The following is a 23,703-nucleotide window of genomic DNA, read 5'->3' on the forward strand; positions in this document are numbered from 1 at the left end:
GTTTGGATCAGTCGGTGTAACGGGCGGTGAGTGAGGGACGACTCCCTGAGCCGTCAATGTCAGAGGAGTCGTCTTGGCTCTGACTTGTGATTGGAATCCCCCAAAGAATCATAAAATTGTGTCAAAATGATTTATTTTTATGGAATGAAAAGTGTAAAGTGTAAATAGTTCATCGCTATGAGCGAATGGCTTGGGAGTCTTGCATCACCAGCTGTTAAGAGCAGCACCAGCCCGTGTAGTGTCTATGCGGTTGTTTAGGGCCACAACAAATGGGGAGGGCACAACCAGGGTAGGGGCCACACGGTGAGTGTGAAAAAAGTTATTATTTTAGATCATGTATTTATCTTACTCAGCTTCCTGACGGAAAGAAAAGAAAACAGGGCACCGTGCAATCCGTGCCGCACGGTGCATGACAGCATGACCTTAAAACTTTGAATTATTACTCCATCAACCTCTCTGGCTGAACAAACGTTGACCTCTGAATTCAAACTCAGATACGTCGATGACGTTAAACCACAGGCTGGTGGAGTCAAGTGTGAGTCAGGTGCAGGGAAGGAGTCAGTCAGATCGTGATGACGGTCCATGCGGATGTGGAATTGGAGAAGACATGGGGGGGGGTGGAATGGTTTAATTGGGGTTGAATCACGGCGAGCACATGCTCGAACCACCATATGCATTTTTTTTCGGAAAAGTGGAAAAGTATAGGGCGGCCTAATGAGAAAAACAGAGCGTTCAGTCTGGAGGAATTCTGCAAAAACTTTTGGATTTGGGATCGATGGGGTGTCGAAAGGTGGACGTTTTACAGGGTTTAGTGGGCTTTTCATAACAGCTGTCAGTGTTGTTGTTCCTTTCAGCCCTTCACGATGGTTCTATATACTTATGTTTATATATTTGACTATTTCTGTTTTGTGTTTTTAATTATTCTTCTTCTAATCTTCTGTATCTTTTAATACAAATTGTCTGCAGAGAAATGCACCAATCCTCACCATGACACAATCCTTGTATATGTGAATTTACTTATCAGAATAAAGGTTTATATTTAATGTGTATCATGAGGTTTCTTGGTCATTGTTTATCGTTAGGTTCATTTTCTTGTTAACTTCTTAGGTGTACTGTACATGTCATATGTATTCATCCTCTACTTTAGTGTTTAGGTACATTGACACATTTTCTTGTTTATTTTGTAAGGTAATTTATTTTTTGTTAATTTTAAAGTTTATATGTATTTTTTATCAACAGGTTTATTATATGTTGCCTTTTATTTATTTTACTGTTGATTGTTAGGTTTATTGTAGATTTGCACTTTTTCCCATCTTCTAGTTAACTTTGAGCTATATTGTGTATTGCCATTTATCTTTTCTGTTTTATTCTATCGCCTTATTATTTTTGCCTATTTTGATGTGAGTTGTTACGACACTGAAATTTCCCTCCGGAAATGAATAAAGTATCTATATATCTATCAATCCATCCTTTTGCACTATATACTGTTCATATCCGGAACCCCAAAAAGTTCTGTACCCAACATTTTGTTTGACTAGACAGCCTGTGGGGTTCCTTTAAGATGGAGTTTGGGGAGTGAGACAGAGCGTGGAGTGGGAGAAGACAGAGAGGAGCCACGAAGCAGGAGTGTAGCATGCTCTGGCCCATCTTTAACATAAACCATGTGCTGGAAACTCTGATTCAAGCCACTCACAAGCCTAATGCAAAAAACACGCCGCTCAGGCACGAACCAGCGCACACGCGCACACAGTACCGAAATTTGTCAAAACAAAATTCTAACACCATTCAAAGAGGGAAATAACGTTATTGTAGAAGTGTGTGAATTCCATTTTTGCATTCCAGCAGATATTTACAGCAACCAGAGCTTCACAGGTGACACAAACGGACACTTTTCCAAATAGGAAATTTCTTTAATAAAAGATAGAAAATAAAATAAAATCAAGATCTCTCTTGAAGCTCAACAAGGTTCCCCATTTCATCTGATTACAAGCAGAAGAGAAGCAGATTGCATAAATACCCCCCGGACTTGCATGTATCTTCATTACATGTCATTGCATCCCAGTCCAATTTCATCTCAATCCCACGTTGTACCTACAGCGCAGATAAATACAGAATAAATCGCCCGCTAAAATGAGTAGATGGCCCTTTCCCACCTAGAAAAAAAATACATCAACCCATATAAAAATAGAAATAAATAGCTCCGTCTGATGGTCACCGCATCCAGTCAGTACAACAGAGACTTCATCTTCTAGCTTGTGTTGCGCTCAAGTGCTCCTTAACGAAAAACACACAAGGCAAACAGGAAAAAAAAAAAAAAAGAATCCCCAAAAACTGCAGACTGCTGTTATTGCACGGCGATGACATCACAGTTTCTCCACGAAGGAGAGACGAGACAAAAGGTCGATTGATCTTTGGCTGTCTGTCTCTCTCTCCCTGCCCCTCAGTCCCCCCGCCCCCCTCTCTCTCTATTTATCTCTCTCTCTTCCCACCTCCCTAGACTCCATTCTTCACCAGCTCATGCACTCCTTTCTCGTCGATAACCAGAGTTGGACAGAACTCTTGTCCCGCCACCAGAGCTTCCAGACCCTAGGGACAACAAAAAAACAATAATAAAAATGAACAAAAACACTGAGACGTTAGGATTATTATTGTGTATATATATTGTGTGTGTGTGTTTATAAGAGGATAAAAGAAAGGATATCTAGAAAAGAAAGACAAAGGAGTGTTACCTCTCCGCCGTAGGACACCAGCGGGGAGATCTCACATTTGATGGGCAGGTCTGTTCCATCCTTCAGGCTGAGCGGAAAGAGAGATGAGGATGAAAAAATAAATTAAAAAAGACATGAGAAGGAGGCGGAGAAGAAGACGGAAGACAGAAGTCTGAGTCTGAGACAGAGTAATCGTCTCTGATGGAGAGAGAGTAGGAGGGAGAAGAGTCAAGAGAAGCAGCTGTTCCTCTGATCAGAGCCTTAAGGTTCCCACACAGGACGAGGAGGAAAACAGGAGGATGCAAAGTAACGCGGCACCAACTTCACTCAGGTCAGACTAAAAGGCTTAATGGGAAGTGAGGCAACGCCCCCCCCCTCGAAATACATTTTTACCAGTTTTTACCAAGAAAATATATATCAAATTGGTTATTTTAGGAATTAGGAAAGTGGAAAATGGACCAAAAATGCAATCTTTATGAGCCTTAATGATCTAAAAATGAGCCAGGCATTGGGGGTCATGAGATCTCACTGCGAAGAAAATTTGAAGGGAGATTGAAAAACCTGGGGGAAAAAAATCTGGAAATATAACAATAATTTGATCATAATTTGATGCTCTGCTGCAAACTTAAGGTGAATGAAAAACCTTAAAGATGGTATGAAAATAGATTGTATATAGCTTAAAATGGAGATAATGTAGGTTTTATAGAACTGTACTTACTGTAACTGTATTATAGAAACTGAATTTATAGAACAATAAAAAACATTTCCCAATCTCTTATATTCCTGTATTTTGGGTCATATCTAAGTCAAAGGACATATGATGATATTTTCATGTTTTTGGGTTAAATTGGCTCATTAAAAAGTCCATATTTTTGATATTTTCTAACTAAGTTAATTCATAAGAAAATCCAATTGAAGATATATTTCCTTTTCACAAATGGTAGTACCAATGATGCTAAACAACGGGGTGAAATTAAACATTTTAAATCAGTGTTATAAAAACTCCTATTTTATCTCTTTATTAATCTGCATTAAGTCCCCTATTTTACCGCCACATGGCTTTTTCCCCCTCTAGAAACTGGTTGACCATTGACTCTTCAGATGCATCACTTGGTAAAAAGTTTGGCAGTCTGTAGTTGACGGTGAGTGGAAAGGTGAAGGCATTGAGAAAGTGGAACTCAACATTGCTGCATCTAGAGGCTGCAGACCCTGAATAACATTCATGACATCCATGAATGTTATTGGAACACAGACTTCATACAGAACGATTCCAAAGACGGTTCTCTGTGAATTTAAGTAAACAGATTTAAAAAAAAAAAAAAAAAAAAAAAAAAAAAACGTGAAGCAAGAAACCAATCTGTAAAAAGGTGAAAGAGTTATTTGGCTGGCATTCGCCACCATTCGACAGAGTAAATGATCAAGAGGCGTCATCCCTACTCACTAGTCATCAAAATGGAGTGGGGGGGAGGGGGGTCTGACGCCCCTTTACCTAGCATGCAACACATTCTGATTAGTAGTAGCAACTGAGGAGGGAAAACCATTTGGCCGTCGGGTCACAATCAAACATCGGACGCTTGTGGTGTCTCGCCACCGTCTGAAGCCCTGGGGACCCGCCGCGGCCTTTCCTTTGATTTTACGTACAAAACGAAGAGCAAGGAAATGGCCGGTGAGGATCAGCGGAGACACGGATGAGACACGGGAGCGACAGATAAGATAGCGAAACCCCCCGGAGCCCCATTAGCACCATGCACTCAGGACCAGAGATAGTTACTTTGTGTGAGCAGCGTCTGAGACCCTGTCTGCCGCTGCACTTCTGGAAACACTACACAGAGAGAGAAGGCTGCAACGTTAGCGTGGCCCGGTCCACACTACTAAAATACCAACAGGTTCAACTAATATCTCACACACACACACACACACACACACACACACACACACACACACACACACACACACACACACACACACACACACACACACACACACACACACACACACACACACACAAACACACACACACACACACACACTTTTCTATTCCATTCTATCTGTTCCATTCCATTCTATTCCATTGTATCCCATAATAATATTGTTACAATTATTCAATGTTAAAATGACTGAAAACTCTGGTTTAGTTCAAAAAATAGCTCTAAAGATTTCCTTTAAATTCCTGGTTGATTTCCAATGTCAATCAACAGTCTTGAACTTCTTCTGGCTTATGTACATGAACCACATATAATGCCTTTTTTATTTTTTGTATTAATCCCTCTAGGGGAAATGAGTTCCCTGCATTTGACCCATCCCAACATCTGACATATCTAGGAGCAGTGGCCGGGGATCGAACCAGCAATCTTCTGATTACTAGACAACTCTCTCTACCTCTATACCAGTTAGCACAGTACTACTCCCGCTTCACTTTCTGTTTAGAGCTTTGTTCAAATATATTTTGTTTCATTTTCTTTTTCATCTTTATTTTGGTGACGTGCTTTCACCTGGGTATGGCTGGGACCCGTGTGCCGTTCTCGTCAATGAAGTGCCCCCCTGCGGTAAGCACCCAGCGGTGGTGCAGAGACATGAGGGCGTGGCGTGCCGTGGTGGGCGTGTCCTTCCCGTCCTGGCTGTCGGCGTTCTTAAGCGGCGAGAACTCGTCCTCCCGCAGGACCTCGTACACCACGAACTTCCTGTTTGGTGAAATGCAATGAATTAAGACCCCTTTAAGACTTTTTCTTTGGCTAAATTTAAGACTTTTCAGACAAATCATCATTATTAGGTTCATTGGAAGGCTTTAGGGTTTTATAAGAAATGAGAAGGCCTAATATTTGTAAAACGGAATTCAAGGTGAGACTTTTTAAGGAAATATTTTGAGGAATGACACTCTGATACTCAGTATGCACTGATACCATTTTTCAATGGACTGACTGGTAAGGACTAAGAAATCACTCCTTTTTCTGATACCAAATACTGATACAAATACTGAAATGATCACCTTCAATGCCCATGAGATAACTGTTGATTGTTATTATTTTCGGCAATTGATTTATTCACTGCTTTGTTCATTTATTTGGAGTTCATCTATTTGTCTCTTCGGAATCAATATGTGTTCAAGCTACAATATGCCAACCACGCTTCTTTATCAGATTCACCGTGGCTGCCTTTCACATTTTGCACGGCAGACCCTGCCACCAACAATGCAAACCGCATATAGAGGAGCAAAATGCATAACACAAATATATTCAATGACCATCTCTGATAAAGTGGCAGCAAAATTAAGTATAAAATATGGGATTTTCTTTTAACTAAATAATATTACGGATTACCACTTTGACATAGCACAATATGTTTGCATGATAATAAATTTAAACCCAAATCCTAAATTATTCATCAGTGTGGACAGAAGTCTTTTCATTTAATGTTGAGTTCTATTATTAGCAGCAGGTCTGACCACTGGCATCATGGTGGAATGAACCTTTATCCCGCTACAGAGCTCAGCGCAGGGCAGGGCAGGACTGGACTGGACTGGCCCCATAGACCCAGGAATGGCTGGGCCCGGTTGGGAAAACTGTCCAAAAAGTCTGGAATAGGGAATGGAAAAGCCCTGAAACTCACTTGGCAAACTGGAAGATGTCGAAGACAAACTTTTCCATTTTAATCCCGTTGGGTTTGTCTGGTTTGATTAGCCGGCCCTGCGCGTCCACGTATGGAATCTTCTTTTGGGCCACATGGTGCTGCAGCTGGGGTTCGAATGTCCTGAGAGTGCAAGGGAGAGAGAGAGAAAGGGGAAGGGAAGGGAGAGAGATAGGCAGACAGAGACACACAGTTATAACGGATTACGAAGAGTTTCTACACTTACTCCACCCACAAAAAATTAACGAGAGAAAAGTGTGTCTGAGAGGCTGAAATGTGGAACTTTATTCTGACTGGAGGGATGAGGGTTATCCTTTATACGTTAGATTTATTTCTTTTTATTTGATTGCACAGAGCTCTGAGAAAAGTGCTTTATAAATAGAATTCATTATTATTATTATTATTATTATTTTTAATTGACATGTTTCGTTTTCAGACCACTGACCAACGAGTCGACTTGGATGTTTTACTTACTGCACGACGTCTCTGAGGAAGGAGAGGGAGAAGAAGTGATTGGCCACATTCCCTGCGTTGAACATCAGCCTGCCGTCGGCGCTGCGCTTCTCAGCGGTTGCCAGGGTGATCTCGCTGTACTCCACCACCTGGTAGCGGCCGTCCACCTTGCTCACCACACCCACCGCCTCGGTGGGGTTGGTCTTCTCCACGACCTGGAAAAAACCAAAGGGACTAGGTCAGTTCCAAGAATGTAGGTTAGTGAACAGATAGCTAAAAAGGAAACTCCAGTTTTTGAGCTCGGCTAGTTCATCCCAAGCATGCTGCCTGTCACTGTTCATGACCAAGTTGAAATCATTATGGTTTTGTTCAGTAGACCTGAAGCGTTGATCCAACAGGCTGCAATTCAAATCTGGCAAATGTAGGGTTACTGTATGAAGACATTTTTTTTTTAGTAATCGTACTGTGAGTAAACAATGGTTATTCTTGACGGTTCAGATAAATGAGGTTCCACTGTTCCTTCTGTCATTTAACAGAGGCTTCGATTAGGGCGACGAACATCAGAGTCACAGAGTTAGATTGCGATTAGTTATTTTTCTTGATAACATTTCCAGACAGCCAGTGCTCTATACAGAATAAATATAGAAACCTAGAAACAGATGACGTTTACCAACTGTGTTAAAAGCCGACACAAAACACTTTGCGTTCTACGCTTCCACCGCCCTGCACTAAATTAAATGGCAGAAAAAGAAACCATCTCCCCCATCTGTTAGTGCCTAATGACAGAGTGGAGCCCTGATGAAGGGGTTGGTGCATGAGGGGAACAGTGGTGGTGGTGGTTGGTATGGGGGCACGGGCTGTGGTCAGAAAGCCACATGGCTGCAGGGTGCAGTGATTTCAGCGGAGGGAGGGTCTCCGATTCCCTTGGATCGCATTGTACCCTGATTCCACCGCAAGAACCCAAAGTGGGCGCTGGAGCTCAGGAATGTTTACCAAACTGGATTTCAGAGCTGGTTCTGAACTGACGGGTTCCGATCCAAACAGGGTCTGTGTCAAACGGACTGCAGGTGTATATGTCCACTTTAAAAAAAAATTAAATAAAAAGAAATCGACCCATATTTATTATTTTTTGAAGTGTACCAAATTTTTCAGTGCTGTGCTTTTATTGCTTATTACAAAGAAAACAGTGCACAGAAGCATTGTGGATTACTGCACCATTCGTTTTGTGAAATCAATTTGAATAGTTAAATGTCAAATTTGGGTGGTGGCTTGATGACTGAGGACAAATCTGGAATGGATCCTGAAGCCAGAACGGTTGAGAACCACTGGTTCACCTGAATTTCCACCTGGGATCAATAAAGTGTTATCTTATCTTAGCGTATGTTATCTTACGAACAAGATATTGCTATCTTACATATACTATCTAAAATGTTACTTAATAAGTTCTGTTCTTATATAACAGAACATATGCTTATACATGAAAAGTGGGGTGTCACAGAATGCAGCTGAGGTTCATCATTGATTGGCGCAGACCTTCATTATCGATCATTAATCGAGACTTTAATTGAGACCGTTGTGTATCACAAATTGACAATAGTTTAACGTTAGGACAATGCAAATCTATCTGTAGTGCAACTCCAGATTCCTAAAATCAATATATGCATTTTTGCTGTAATGCAGCAGAAGACGTGGGAAAAAATAAAGATAAAAACAGAAAAAAATAAGTTGATTGTTAGATAAATATCTGCCTTGTCGCAAGATGTGTAATTAGGGGAATTTATTTGCCTCCTTTTCAACCATCGAAGCCTGTAGATCTTTTCGGCTCCTCAAGTAACAGCACACTGTTTTCAGAACTATTTTTCGGTCCATCTTTGAATCTGAATAAAAACATCCAGGATAGCACAAGACAAAATGGGAAGGAGCGAGTTAAATAGGTCAGAGTGAAGATGTCAATAATGAAATACAAGTTCTACTTTCAGATGGGGGTTACCAAATTTCCTCGAGAGGCAAAGTGAATTTCCTGAATTCCGGGAGGAAAATAAGAGTTTGGTTCACTGGAAGCTGGGTATGGGATGGAACACAATGTGATCTTTTGTACCACCTGGTGGTGATCTCCAGGAAATGCAGTTGCCTGTGAAGTGTCATTTCTAAAGCTTGAACTGCAAACGGACCACACCTGTTAATAAAAACACATTATTTCCTGCACACCCAGGACACGAGGCACCAGATCACTCCTCAGGAACTCCTAGAATTCAACTGTGTGATGTAACAGGTCACATTGAATTCTTTGAACCTTTTTATTTCAAGGTCTTGTACACGCCACGGTTGAGACAGGGGGAAATGAAGAGATGTGTGTGTGTGTGTATTGGTCTCACCTTTGCCCCACAGTCCGCTCCCTTCTGCACACAGAACCCGACAAATGCCGGGTCGGCCACTTTCACCAGGATGTTGTCCACACAGTAGATGTGGATGAACTCCACCCCGCGCTGCTCCATGTCCTCGACGATGCCCTGGTTCCCCAGTGCTCGGTACAGGCCGCCATTTCCATCTGACACACACACACACACACACACACACACACACACACACACACACACACACACACACACACACACACACACACACACACACACACACACACTTCTCACAAACCATACCAAACTCCAGGATAGAGAAGGAGGTTGGCTTTAGGTGAACTCACCAGGCGCCATGGAGATCTTGCCCTTGCCCTCCAGGATGATCTTGCCGCTGTAGTCCATGGCTGGCAGCATTCCCTGCTGGAAGAAGACCACGTTGTTCTTGCTCAAGCCAAAATAGTTGTGGCACGCGAAGAAGTCTTTGGTGGAGTCCATGGTCCTGCCACTTGTCATTATGTACCTAAGGAGGGTTGAAGATGAAGATATAAATGACATATGCAAAGTAAGTCAGAAAAAAATTAAGTTGACATTGGCGAGGGCCAGAGAATTTCACTTCCTGCTTTGTCACAGGAGGTTTCTCCATAATGGAAAACAGAGTTATGAGGTGTGGCTTGGAATTTGAATGTCATCGCATCAGCAACACCATGGCAATCAGAGATAAACTAAGCCAACTCCCACCACCACCCAACACCGGACTAACATCAGAGGCTCAAAGAGGAAAAAAAGGTTTGATGTCATGGTCAGTGGGCCTGATGAATCATACATCACAGTTTGCCAAGTACAACTGCCTTTCAGCAAGAGCCTGAAATGTCAAGCATTTGCTGCTAACCAGTTATTTGTCAAAATGTATGGCAGTATGACTGTGTAATCCATGTATTAGAGTAGGGAGCACAATAAAAACATTTACATAACTCAAATTGTAAAAAAAATAAAAAAATAAATACTGGAGGTGACCTTAAAGTCAAAGTCATTAACGGACAATGAAACTATACACTAATCCCATACTTATTTCCACTGACATAATATGCACTAACAATCCGGTAGCAGCTTACAAAAAAAAAAAGTCCAAATTATCTCTTGGATCTAAGACAAAGGGAATTTTAATCCTCTTCCGGACGAAAGACTTCCTTGACTGAAAAATCCCGAGTGTGTTTTGAACCACTCAATAATCACACGGACGAGGCTCATTAAAATGAGTCAAACTGCGATGCATTACTTCACGTCACCCAAGCAAATGAAAAACAAATAGTCGACAAATACTGGTTTTGAGCATAGATCTTATCATACTTAAGTTTATAAGAAAATATATCAGACTAAAATGGACAATGGTATTGGAGAATAAATACCAAAATATGATAGCAAGATCAATAATAAAGAGTCCTGATATATTGCCACAGAAGCATGTCAGACGTGTCTGAAAAGCAGAAAAAAATATTATATCTCAATCATTATGTTCCAATGAGCCCACGCTAATGATTATTAGGTATTAGGTATTAGTTTATGACAAGAATACTTTCTGTACATCCCTAAATAAACTTATGAGCATATGAAGAGAGGACGGCTAACCAGGGGATGCAGCACTTGCGCTTGTGTTTCTCCTCGGCCAGACGTTGCAGCTTCACGATGCGTTCGGCCTGGATCTGGAAGAGGGTTTTGTGGGAGGGCAGCCCCACGTCATACATGCCTTTAGGGTACGAGACCCCCAGCCGGGTCCCCTGGCCCCCGGCCAGCAGCAGCACAGACACCTTACTCTCAGAGATGCACTGGAGACCTGGACAGGGAGAACAACAAACAGAGGCAGTGGGTTATATATTTATAAAAATGATGTATATAGTCTTTGTACTTTGTTACTTTCCATCACTGGTTCAAAGTCTACAGTGGAAATGTTTCATGTTGGTCTCACAGATGCTGTAGTTATCCAAATCTGGCATCACACATTTGATTGTACAAGAATTGATGCAACTAGGCTGATAAAGTCTATAAAGTCTAATTCTCAAGATGAGATCAGATATACGATAAATGTGTTGGCACATTATCTAATCCTTTATGAGGAGCATAGTGCAATCGTACTGCCTCAGGATAACACCCAAGATAAATTAATATATATCTAGGAACAAATATTAATAAAACATACAATTATTGGCCCATCCCAAAATATTTTATGACTCCTGCGGAGGGACTTTAGCAATGCAACGTGATAAATACAGCACAACTTACAGGGGCTTACTTAAGTGAAACCAAATTGCTCTAATCATACAGTTTGTTTTCACCGTGGTTTATCCAACATAAACTGCTGATACATGACTCAATGTGTGATGTTTTCCCTGCGAGCACGTAGCGACGCCGAGCGTGTCACAAGGTGGGTCTGCTAGACTTTGACTGCTGCAACCATCACACACACACACACACACACACACACACACACACACACACACACACACACACACACACACACACACACACACACACACACACACACACACACACACACACCTGAGTGACCTCAGGGTCAAGCAATCCCCCATTTACGTCAAAGCCAAACCAGAACCAGATGCTTTCCACTCACACTGTCGTCATCCATCTCTTAAGAGTTGTTTTTTTTTAAAGCCAGGGCCCCCTCTGCATTGGGGAGATTACGCAAAATCAATTTGGTAACAACCATTCACTTTTTCAAGTAAAGCAAATCTACGCAGAAGGCTGGAATAGGGAACGGTTTGTCGTTTTTTGAACCGTATGTGACAACTATCAGTATTCTATCAGTAAGTTTTGCTCAATCCTTTGGGTTTTCAACAACCTAAATAGTGTTTAAGTCTTTGTTAAATAGATGTTGTTAATTGCCTACAGTAACTATGTCTGGTTGTTATCATCACTTTCTTGTAAATAATCTGTGTAAAAATATCAATATTTTTTCTACATAACTGACTCAAGACACTCACCATAAGTTGTCAGGAAATTAGATAACCCACTCTTGAGTTCCTAGTTTATTTCCCTCTCTCCTCCAACCTATGGGCTGTCTCTTGCTGGATGTGGCATTCAGCATGTCGGGACTGGAGGATATTGGATTTGCAGTAAAAAGGCAGGTGCCCCACATATTCCTCCTTGCTACATAAAATATAACTACAATAAAAACTTATATTGCCCCAAAATGTTTGTGCTGTGTTCCTTATTGCAACTGGTATACTTCTCATAAAACAGCTCAAACTTGAATGTCACTGGCGATGGGGTTGACGCTGGCGCTCACAAACCTTCCGCCTCCCAGTCCCTGACGCTGTCTCTGTCCCGGGTCACGCTGCCCAGCACGTCCCTGGGAACAGGCTCCATGCGGGCGTCCATCTTCTCCTGCTTGCTGCCACTGGATGTCTCCATGGCACTCTTGAAGAATCCATTGATCTCCCTAAAGTTCATGGCCTCAAGGTCGCGCGTCATGGCGGCCTGCTCCTCAGGGGTCAGCTCACTCCAGAACTGCAGGAGGTGGGACTGGCCGGCTTCCGATACGGTCCTGGCGACGCTGCTGCTGAGGTCCATGATCACTCTGCTGGGCTTCCAGTCTGCTCTGTCAGGGCGAGACGCACAAACGCACAAAATGAATAAGGATGTGAAATGAGCCAAGCACGGCTCCCTAGCATGACACATTGCATACACATCCAAAACATTCGGCTCAATTGTTCCAACCCTTGAAACGGAAACAAATTGCTCTATTTGAAGACTGATCACCTGCAGCCAGAAGAGGATTGACTCGTTTTACAAGGATGTGAATTAAAAGACTCATCGTGCTCTGATGATACAGATTTATATCACGTAGATGAGATGATTCGTACTACATCTGAAATTAAATGTACCACAGTGGTAAGAAGCCTCCTGATAACCAAAGCACAGCCTCAGGATTCAGAGAGGAAGGACTGAGCTTGATCCAGATACAATGCAACACAAACCTCAAACTCTTGTATTGACAGCGGACATGTGTATAAAATACCATAACGAAATCATAAAATGTGACTACTGTGTCCCTACTGCAATCCCCTTGCTGTCTCAATCAAAGGTTTCCTTAAATTATCCTGAATATTACATTTCTCCATTTTGGTAGTTAGTGAAGATAATAATAACAATAACAATAAATGTTGTTCATATAGTATTTGTCTTCCATGAAATCCAAGTGAAAGTGCTTGACAAAAAAAGACAGCTAAAAAGAAAACGAACCAATTACACGCGAAGTGGATAGAGAGTGGTTGTTGAAGTAATTCAACAGCAATAACAACCATAGGGATGTGAAGGAGCAGTGAATAATATAAACGCGTAGAAAATAATGAGCGAGAACGTATTTGCTCATTTCAAACTGTTACAAGTGGATGAAGATATTTGGTGAAATACGAAGGTGTGCATGCATGGTCTATAAATTGCTCTAAAAGGCGCAACTTTGTTTTTTGGAGCACGAAAGGTTGACGCTCGACTGTCCATGAATGAGCTGAACTTGAACACACCCGTCATTATAGCCCCGGTGTAACTCGTGGACCGCGGCTATCTGCAGCGTCCAGCTGCGGGGGACTATTTCACCGCTTTCTTCGGATATTGAGGCGGATCAGCTCTTACCTCGTAGCGTCGGCGCTCCGGCTTCAGGGCGCAAACGCCTCCGACCAGTTTTGTTCGGCTTCTGGTACCGGACGCGGAAGCTCCGCCCCGCCCGCCGCCTCCCAGGCCCACACCTCCCGATAACGCCACGCTTGACGTGGCAGCCCTGGATGGGGACCGCGGCCGCGTTCCCTTAACCTCGGAACTCCGCGGTGTTCCCCGCCACAGACCGTAATGGATTCCTTCACCTCTTTCCGAGAACACATGGAAGCCTACAATACATTTTAGTCGATTTGACAAGCCTGTGTACTAAAAGCGGCATCGCGATGATTAAATCTCATGCTAAGATAACTTTTTTTTTTTTCAGTTTTAATGACGTGTGTCGTGTTTCCAGGATGTCTTGTCTGTTATCGCAACCTGACCCGAAACTCCGATATGGCACTCCGGCCGTTCCATTGCACTTTTACCAGAAGGAGGGGCGATTTTTCCGAGCTCCAATTTTAGTGGAACGCAGCATGACACGTCACTACGCAAAGAGATCCCCGCCCCGATTTACATAGTTACGGTGAACGCAAAGCCAACGCGGTCCTTTATTTATTTTTTTAATCTTTGCTTGTCAGGCTTGTGAATTCCGGACGCGCTTTCAAATACACGAAGCTCGCGGAATTCCGACTTGGAACTCGGAACTGAAAACGGCCCTTCCTTCGCCCTCGTCCCAGCGGAAGGTCGGATTTTTTTTTCCGAGTTCCAGCTCCAGTGGTATGCAGCGTTGAACGTCACCACGCACACAGCCCAAATCATCCTTCTTCTTCTTCTTCTTCTTCTTCTTCTTTTCCCCTTTTTCAATTCCAGCAGCCACGTACAACGCGGCGGAAGCTCCACGGGGCAAGCACGACGTGATTGATATGCTTCTATTTTAGTATTTCGTGTATAATTATTATTACGCTTAATGGATTTGTTGCATGGTCCCAAGCTCGTCACGCATCTGCAGAGGCCGGTCGTAAAAGTGATTCCACAGCCTCCTAGGGATGCGCAGGGGAAAGGAACCGCGTTCTCTGTGACGTCACAACTCGCGGAAGCGCGCCGCAACGCGTAACACCCCCGACGTGACTCGCAGGACGAGCTTCGCCTCTTCGTGCGCAGCTCCCACGGTGACCGGGAGGGGGCGAGTGTGCCGCCTGTCTCCACCGGAAGGAGAACTCCCCGTCCGCTGTGTTGTGGTTGGGGCCCAGCAGGCTTGCGCGTTCGGTCGGAGGATCTCCTCCCGTTCCGGGGGGCCTCGGGTAAAATGAAGAAGTTCCTCGACGACATTAAGAAGGACATCAAATTCAAATCCGCGGGGCCGGGAAAGAAGCTCACGGACGATGGCAGGCAAGCAGCGAGCTCTTTGAGACGTCTACCGCGCACTGCTACCGTTGGTAGACAGTTAACCTACTTATACCTTTTCTGGCGATTTAAAGGTTCATTTATCCAATGAGCTGTTCACCACTGATACCCCCCCCCCCATGCAGAGGAATATATATTTCAATGTAATATTTAATTTATTTTCTTTTTAAGTTATTCTGATTTCAATTGTTTGTTATATACTTTTTTAGTTGTTTCATTTCCTCGGCGTATTTCATTATATATTTTATTTCTCATACTTTCGGCAATGCGGGGTCATTACACTTCTTTCAATTTATTATTGTAGAAAAAGTAAAATATAATCACCGTCATCGTGAAATGTAGTCTTACTGTCACTTTTTTTACGTGATAATTCCGTAAATCTCGACGCAGAGTCGCAGTGAAAAGAAGAGACATGACGTGTGTGTCCTGTGTTTAACTCTGAAGCACAGTGATTTGTTCACGGAACGTCACGCTATGTCGCTGCTACTTTACGACACGTCGGGAGGCAAATAGCGCCGCTTTGCGTCTGCTCGTCCGCCATATTAGAGCGGTCAAGATCCGCTAGTAAACAACGTACCAACATACAATGTGTATTGAGGAATGCAGAATTATCTACGAAATCAACTGTAACTCGCTTTATTCTGAAGGTATCGTGCGTGCCTTGTATTGCACTTTAATAATATATATATGTATATTAAGATTTTATTGAAACATTGGATATCTTGAATGTTGTTTTCATTTAAGACCATGGGCTCAAGTTCCTTGCATTAAGTGTTTTACAGAATAAATGGAGAGCCAAGTTATATTTGTCTCCCCCCCTTTGTCTTTTTTTTTTTTTTGGTGATCCGAGAAGTGACTCGATCCGCGACTCAAAACGACGAAAAACGATCAGGGGTTTTGTGATCTGTTGTTGTTGAGTATTAATTCCTAGATATTGCAGCTCACCCTCCGGATAAATGTGATTCTACCATTAATCTCGTGGAAACATTACCATAATCTCTGTGCGGTTATTCTTACTTGTTAACAAATCTTGTCGGATGACTCATGATGTCTTGCTTGATTCAAGTCAGGTGACACTTGGTGTGCTGGTATTTTAGGCTCAGCCTGACTGAGGGAGCTTTGGGATGACGTAAGGATTCAGGGTTAATTGGACAAGACAATTATCGATAGCCTGTTAACTTGCTCTGGATTTGCAAACAATATCTCCTCAGCAAACCCAAAGCAGTGCAAAGCAGTGCCAGCTCCAAGCCTCGCCACGTGGCCACTGAGGGGGCCCAGAGAGCTGGCGCTGCGGCGCTGGCCAGAGTGGAGCAGCATCAACGGCCAAAGGTCCACACCTCACACGATGCCATCAGGAACCAGGGTAAGATACCTCCACTGACAGGGTTCCCTGTTCTGTCTAAATGGTGCAACGGTTGCAATATGCAGATACATACTCACCGGCCACTTTATTAGGAACACCTTGCTAGTACCGGGTTGGACCTCCTTTTGCCTTCAGAACTGCCTTAATTCTTCGTGGCATAGATTCAACAAGGTGTTGAAAACATTCCTCACAGATTTTGGTCCATATTGACATGATAGCGTCACGCAGTTGCTGTAGATTTGTCGGCTGCACATCCATGATGCGAATCTCCCGTTCCACCACATCCCAAAGGTGCTGTATTGGATTGAGATCTGGTGACTGTGGAGGCCATTGGAGTACAGTGAACTCATTGATGATGATTTGAGCTTTGTGACATGGTGCATTATCCTGCTGGAAGTAGCCATCAGAAGATGGGTACACTGTGCTCATAAAGGGATGGACATGGTCAGTAACAATACTGTGTTTGGTGGTGTTTAAACGATGCTCAATTGGTACTAAGGGGCCCAAAGTGTGCCAAGAAAATATCCCCCACACCATTACACCACCACCACCAGCCTGAACCGTTGATACAAGGCAGGATGGATCCATGCTTTCATGTTGTTTACGCCAAATTCTGACCCTACCATCTGAATGCTGCAGCTGAAATCGAGACTCATCAGACCAGGCAACGTTTTTCCAGTCTTCTATTGTCCATTTTTGGTGAGCCTGTGCCAATTGTAGCCTCAGTTTCCTGTTCTTAGCTGACAGGAGTGGCACCCTGTGTGGTCTTCTGCTGCTGTAGCCCATCTGCTTCAAGGTTCGATGTGTTGTGCGTTCAGAGATGGTATTCTGCATACCTTGGTTGTAATGAATGTTTTTTTGAGTTACTGTTGCTTTTCTGTCGTCTCGAACCAGTCTGCCCATTCTCCTCTAACCTCTGACATCAACAAGGCATTTTCGTCCACACAACTGCCCGTCACTGGATATTTTCTTTTTTTCTCTGTAAACCCTAGAAATGGCTGTGCGTGAAAATCCCAGTAGGTCAGCAGTTTCTGAAACACTCTGATTCTGGCACCAACAACCATGCAACGTTCAAAGTCACTGAAATCCCCTTTCTTCCCCATTTTGATGCTCAGTTTGAACTTAAGCAAGTCATCGTCACCATGTCTACATGCCTAAATGCAATGTGTTGCTGCCATGTGATTGGCTGATTAGCTATTTGTGTTAACAAGCAATTTAACAGGTGTACCTAATAAAGTGGCCGGTGTGTGTATATACACACACACACACACACACACACACACACACACTCACTATCCCTTTGCCCTGAGAATCATGAACTGTTTTCTGTTTTTTTCTCTTTGATTCAGCTATGTGTCCCACATAGCTTTGGTAGCTAGAAAGTAAAAAGGTTCATGTCTGGTTCTCTTTTGTTTCTCTTTAGTGAAGCGGGAGCTTGAGGCTGAAGCTGCTGCACTGGCAGAGAAGGAAAATGCAGTGACTGCTGGGGTACGTGGTGCTGCGACTGAAACAGGAGCTCCATGTACTTCAAAGTTATTAAAGAGGTCCTGCACACTAGAATGTTTTTAGGGTTTTAATTGGAAACGTGTGACTGTTCTCTGATGGAACAAATCAATCCTTGTCATCTAGCTATAAAGGAAGGAATATCTGTCTGTGTATGTCCTTTGATTATCTCGACAACCGTTCATCCGATCGACTTCACACTTGACAGGTGTATTGCTGGGGACCCAAGAACATGCAGTGTCCAATTTGGTACAATTGGGACAATTTTGGCAGGGCTTATGGGCTCTACGACTGAGTCACAAAAAGTGTTTTTCCCTGGTGTATGACTTTAACCGGCAGTTTCATTTTCCATTCCATCTTCCATTTAATCTACAATTGACATTTTATCGAACTGTGTAATTAACACGTCTTAGAAATTCTTAAACTTAGTGATATTAATGTCAGCGTTACAGTTTGAAAGTGTGATACAGCGCCATCTACTGGTTGAAATTGGCGTAAAGCGTGCAGGGATGAAGCTGACAGTATTTTGAATTGTCCCTCTTCTTAACAAATACAATTAATTAAAAACAACCCTTGATGCAATTTTTCCAATTGCAAGAACTTGGAAGTGTCTCTTCCAAAAATCTTTCAATCACAAAAAAGGTTTCTGACATCATTCAGAGAACCAACGAGGGACTGAACCCTCTTCCATGTTAGATTTTTACACTTTTGACACCAGGAGTGTAAGCTGTATTTAGGAAAACTTGTATTTTTCTAAAATGTTGTGGTTCATTGAGACTGAAGGACAAACACATTCTCTATATTTACCAGGCACCATCACACTTTAGTTTTAGCAGTGGGGGGAAAACAACCCTTAGTGTCCTCGTACCCCTCTTTACCTGCATCACTGTCTCGCTGAAGCAAAATAATCAAGGTGATAAAGGTTCATTCTTTTTTGTCAACGCTTATTTCCTGTCTAGGGATCTAGAGTTCCCGAGAAGGACCCCATCTGTCTCTCAGTGTCAGGTGTGTTTTTCACCTGCCCACTAACTGGAGCCACTCTGACCAAGAGTGAGAGAGAAGTGTACATCAAGGAGGCCATTTTCATGGTGGGTATATTGTCAATTGATGGAAGAGGAGCTGTGTTACAAACTGCTGCTGAATTAAGAGCCCATGATTTGTAAACTCCTCATTGTGACTTTTTGTCCCCGTCAGCGTTTCGAGGAGGACGCCGTGGAGGCCTCGGTCATGATGGTTCACACCTTCAACAAGGACAAAGAGAAAGTTAAGGCTGCCGTGGAGATCATAAGCAAGTAAGACACTGATGATGATGATGATGATGATGATGATTTGGTGGCATTTCCAAAACCTGAAAACAGTTTCCCATGAGCTCTGATGGCTTTTTGACAAAAAGAGCTGCTTCGCTCTCTGCCGGCGCGGGTGGTTGGGTTGTAGGGACGTAGGGCACTTTGGTAATGTGCCAGGCTCTGTGTTTGTATTGTCATCCAGGGGTGAATCGCTCTACGTTTGGCAGGGAATCCAGTGATGAATATGTGGAATCATTCAATCAAAATTGCAAATTGTCTCGTCAATGGCATCATTTGCTTATGTTTGCAATATAGATGCATGCAACTTGTATTGACACTGGTTAAAAACCGTCTCTTAGGGGCTGCAATTATATTTTGTGAAGCTGAAAATGTAGAGTATAATTTTTTTCAAATGTTGTCCTTTTTTTTTTTTTAACAGGTACGTTGATAACATATGTAAGAATCCAACAGACGAGAAATACAGGAAGATTAAACTGGGCAACAAGGTGTTCCAGGTGTGGCCTTTTCTAATTAAATTAAGACACAAGCTTTAAAGAACGTGTTTTCATAGTTATTGCTACCCAGTATAATCCATTATTATAATTTTGCTACAAAATCCAAACAAGACGCAGTTTGTTTAAAACTGGCCTTCGTAAGTCTGTTTAGTCAGTATAAATCATTGTGAACTTGTTGAGTCATGAGAGACAATAACATTGATGAAGTTAATTTTTTTCAACCCTTTGAGTTTTCATATTATCATATTACTATAAAGACTCTGAATGGTTGACGCACATGACGGTTTGTTTCCTTGTGCCCTTTTTCTATTGTCTCCTTCATTAAATCCTCATCTGCTGTGATCTGGTCTCAGGAGAAGCTGCGCTGCATCGAGGGAAGCAGAGAGTTCCTCCAGGCTCTGGGCTTCATCAGCGTCATGCTTCCTGTCGAGGGACAAGGTAAACACAGCCTAAGCACCACCAGCACGGGACACAACTCAGTGCTACCACTGCTACAGCTTCCTGTGTAGGTCTTCGTAGAGAATTCGATAAACATCTTAATTTTTATGTTCCCAAGTTGTCTTCGGCTCTCTTGGTTCCCGACTAAACAAAGCCTCTCTGTCCTCCTGTGAATCCCAGAAGAGGAGGAGGAGTTCCTGGTGTTGCCGGAGCAGGATGATGAGGCCCTGGAGCTGCTGAAGGAGCGGCGGGATCGGCTGCAGAGAGGGGAGCCGGTCCGGGCCCAGCTGGACCGGCAGCCGCAGGCCTTCGTGCCCTCCACCAACGCCACGCGCTTCGAACTGCCCCCAGACTTCTACAACCTGACACCGGAGGAGCTCAAGAGGGAGCAGCAGCAACGGTACGGACATGAGGGTGGATGGATGGATGGATGGATGGATGGATGGAATGAGCTCTATGGTAATCCACTCATGGACCCTCTAGTAACCTGTGGGCTGTGACTGTTTGCCAGGAGTGATGTGTTGGAGAAGAGCTCCATGCTGCGCACCAAGGCCATGAGGGAGAAGGAGGAGCAGAGGGAGCGGAGGAAGTACAACTACACCCTGCTGAGGATCCGACTGCCCGACGGGAACCTGCTGCAAGGTCTGCATGCAAGCGTCAACCAACCCACATGTTGGATTATGAAGTAGAATAAAATCACGGCGATGCAACGTAACTGAGAGACGCAAGCTGAGTTCTGCTTGCCGGTACGATGCTCCGGTGTAATTTAGTCTGTGGGTTAAAAGAACGGTGTCTACTCGGACACTACACCGTCATGTAGTCGCACCACTTCCTCTCACCACGTGGAGGGGCAGATGACAATGCAATCACAATGCATTGTGGGATGCAATTGTCTGTGCGAGGTCTTTATTATTTTTTCGTGTGTGTGTGTCAGGAACCTTCTACGCCTGGGACCGGCTGCCCGTCCTCTTCCAGTTTGTTCGGGATTCCCTGGTGGACGGCTGGCAGCCCTTCGAGCTCATTGCTCCCGGGGGACAGAAGCTCAAGGAGTCGGATGAAGCCCTCCTCACAGAGTGTAGCCTGGTGAGTTGGAACCAGAATCCACCGCACCGACGTCCGGACCCGTCAAGTCAAAGCGACTCGTCCAAAGTGACGGTGTTGTTTCTGCAGGTTCCCGCGGCGCTGCTCACCTTCTCCTGGGACGCGGCCGTTCAGGCGGACATCGCGGCCGCGGGCGGGAAGAGCCCCGAGCTGCTGAAGGCTGAGCTCCTGGAGACCATCAGGACCCTGAGCTGAAGCGGCGACGGCACTCAGCTCCTCCCTCCCTCCCTCTCCCCCGGCACCATGGGGAAGCAGCTCCTCCCCCAACACCGGACACTGGATCCGTCACCACACACCCTAATTTACCAGACACTAGCGGTGATGTAGGAAAACAAATTTGGGGGGGGGTGTCAACCCTGAATCCCTTAATCCCTTTATTTGATTAAATGTTTTCTGTTTTGTTTTAGTCTCCTGAGTCCCTGGTCCTTAGCTTGTTGTTCCAAGATGGAGGTTACATGTCGACGGCCTGTCAAACACACAGACCCGTTGCAAGGACGCCGGAGAGAATGAGAAGTGAATGATTCCGTTTAGTTTTTGTGCAGTCGTACTTCATCTCTGAACGTCGGTCTGTCATATCAGGACGGAGCGGCTTGGAACCCCATCGGCACTTCTTCCATTGTGGCTCAGTTTGTTTTGACATGGCCGAGTTAAAGGCAAACGATCGATCATTGGGAGGAAACTAAATGATTGGCATCAGAAACTTGTGAAACGATCCAGTATTGGGAGAATATTGAGAGCTGCACGACGACATACCAATGGGGCCATCACGACTCCAACGCTGGATCAATTTAAAGGATTCTGATGCCAATCACTGGAGTCGACTCCCAATGATCAAATATTAAGGTTAAAAAAAAAAAGACAAGTTTTCCTTCAAGGGTCTGAGTTGACGTCCTTTTGGTCCTTGTGCACTAAAGTAGACGCCCGTCTGTCAAATCCAAACTTGAGCATCTTCAAACAGTTTCAGGGGAGAAACGGACGTCACATTTTCAACACAACTTCAGCATGCGGAGAAATCTTAACAGAAAACCATTATATTAAAGATAAAGGTCTGACTGGTCATCAGCTTTCACTCTCGCTCGTCTTCAGCTGCTTTGGACCATTGTGGCAAAGCTACTCTTTTTTTTTTTTTTTTCTTTACATATTTTACTACAATATTTTCCAGTGTTAATTGGCATTTTAAGTAATATGTTGCACAGGCTGGAAGCATGGCTGAGCTACCGTATAAAAATGATATCCAGGCTTCCTGCAAACGGTTTGTGTGACCTTTTCGCTTTAGCACACAAGTAATCTGGTGAAAGTCAGCATGTGCTTTTGTTTCGATAGTGGTCGTGCGTAAATCGGTCTTGTACTTGTGGACGACAATTTATGGAGCGTTAAAACCAATTAAATTTCAGCACAACTGAATTAGAATAGTTATTTAAAATGGGAATTGGTGGAGATTCGTTGTCATTTGTTAATGCACTGGTTCATTCTGTTATCTGGTGATATTACTCTACACTTCCCCATGGTATTAAAGGTCGTATCTGTACCATTTTCCTTGCTCCACACATTAGACCATAATGCTAGAAGTTGCTGTTGAAGAGACATGTCATCAGTTAAACAGGAAGTGCGCCGCAGTGACAAACCTTACTGATACGCTCGATAAGGTTTGTGTGAAGGTGTACAGCAGGCAGGGTGTCTGTAAAGATGAAACTGATAAATTCTTTAAATTGAGCTATGGGGGTTGCTACGACCTCCCAAAGTGGATTCCAGGAGTTTCACATGAATATGCAGCCCCTGCGTAGCCATATGGGATCATCTTTTGTTGCATTTACATTAATTGAACCAGTGTGCATCTATAAGCCACAATATGGACAATAACTTGAATTTAACTTAATATTCAATGCATTTCTTTTGCACAATGCCTGGACAAGTAAATCTCAATTACTCGAGCAGCAAGAAAACAAGTACACTCCTGTGTTCCGTAGCTTGTTATGGCTGCCTGTAGGCTTTCATGGCAAAGATGTGTAATTCTGTTCAGGATGTACAGTACTTGCAAATTGTGTCTAATTGCTTTTTAACCTGCCTGTAAAAAATACAAATAAAAGATTTTATTGTATTGTCACGGCCAACTGGAGTTTGGTCCTAGGCCTAAAACTGCATCTGGAATACTTTGTTTTGGATGTAAAAACCGCCGCATGGGAGCGACACTACACTTTATAGAGCTGCAAACCTTAACAAATGGTTTGTTTGTGTTTTTAAATAATGCTTTATTCAAGAAAAAAAAGTAAACCTTTATCACCATGAACAGCTTGGGGGTGGGGGGATAATCATAATTCCTCTTCACCTCCACCCATCACAAGA

At 43.5% G+C, this 23,703-nt stretch overlaps 2 protein-coding genes across 5 annotated transcripts; one reads left to right on the plus strand and one right to left on the minus strand.

Moving 5' to 3' along the window:
• Positions 1-1,895: 1,895 nt before the first annotated feature.
• uap1 (UDP-N-acetylglucosamine pyrophosphorylase 1) lies at positions 1,896-15,575 on the minus strand. Of its 4 annotated transcripts, none has more exons than XM_080004792.1 (11): positions 15,479-15,575; positions 12,448-12,750; positions 10,769-10,973; positions 9,487-9,662; positions 9,161-9,333; positions 6,807-7,000; positions 6,315-6,455; positions 5,201-5,389; positions 4,480-4,530; positions 2,730-2,796; positions 1,896-2,586 (listed from the first exon to the last, which is right to left on the minus strand). In XM_080004792.1, exons 2-11 carry the CDS (start codon positions 12,725-12,727, stop codon positions 2,494-2,496), a joined length of 1,569 nt encoding a protein of 522 aa, XP_079860918.1. In that variant the 5' UTR covers positions 12,728-12,750; positions 15,479-15,575; the 3' UTR covers positions 1,896-2,493. The 4 variants fall into 4 exon arrangements, with proteins under 4 accessions (XP_079860918.1, XP_079860917.1, XP_079860916.1 ...); XM_080004791.1 differs by lacking the exon at positions 15,479-15,575 and adding an exon at positions 13,790-13,920; XM_080004790.1 differs by lacking the exon at positions 15,479-15,575 and adding an exon at positions 13,790-13,908 and having other exon boundaries at positions 12,448-12,755.
• Positions 14,939-23,471, plus strand: ubxn6 (UBX domain protein 6). Its single transcript, XM_080004824.1, has 11 exons — positions 14,939-15,139; positions 16,366-16,517; positions 17,941-18,005; positions 18,980-19,108; positions 19,215-19,312; positions 19,746-19,821; positions 20,175-20,259; positions 20,440-20,659; positions 20,771-20,901; positions 21,194-21,342; positions 21,430-23,471. The coding sequence occupies exons 1-11, from the start codon at positions 15,057-15,059 to the stop codon at positions 21,553-21,555; spliced, it is 1,314 nt and encodes a 437-aa protein (XP_079860950.1). The 5' UTR covers positions 14,939-15,056; the 3' UTR covers positions 21,556-23,471.
• Positions 23,472-23,703: the final 232 nt, after the last annotated feature.

Source organism: Zeus faber (genome assembly GCF_960531495.2).
Source record: "Zeus faber genome assembly, chromosome: 1".
Classification (NCBI taxonomy): domain Eukaryota; kingdom Metazoa; phylum Chordata; class Actinopteri; order Zeiformes; family Zeidae; genus Zeus; species Zeus faber.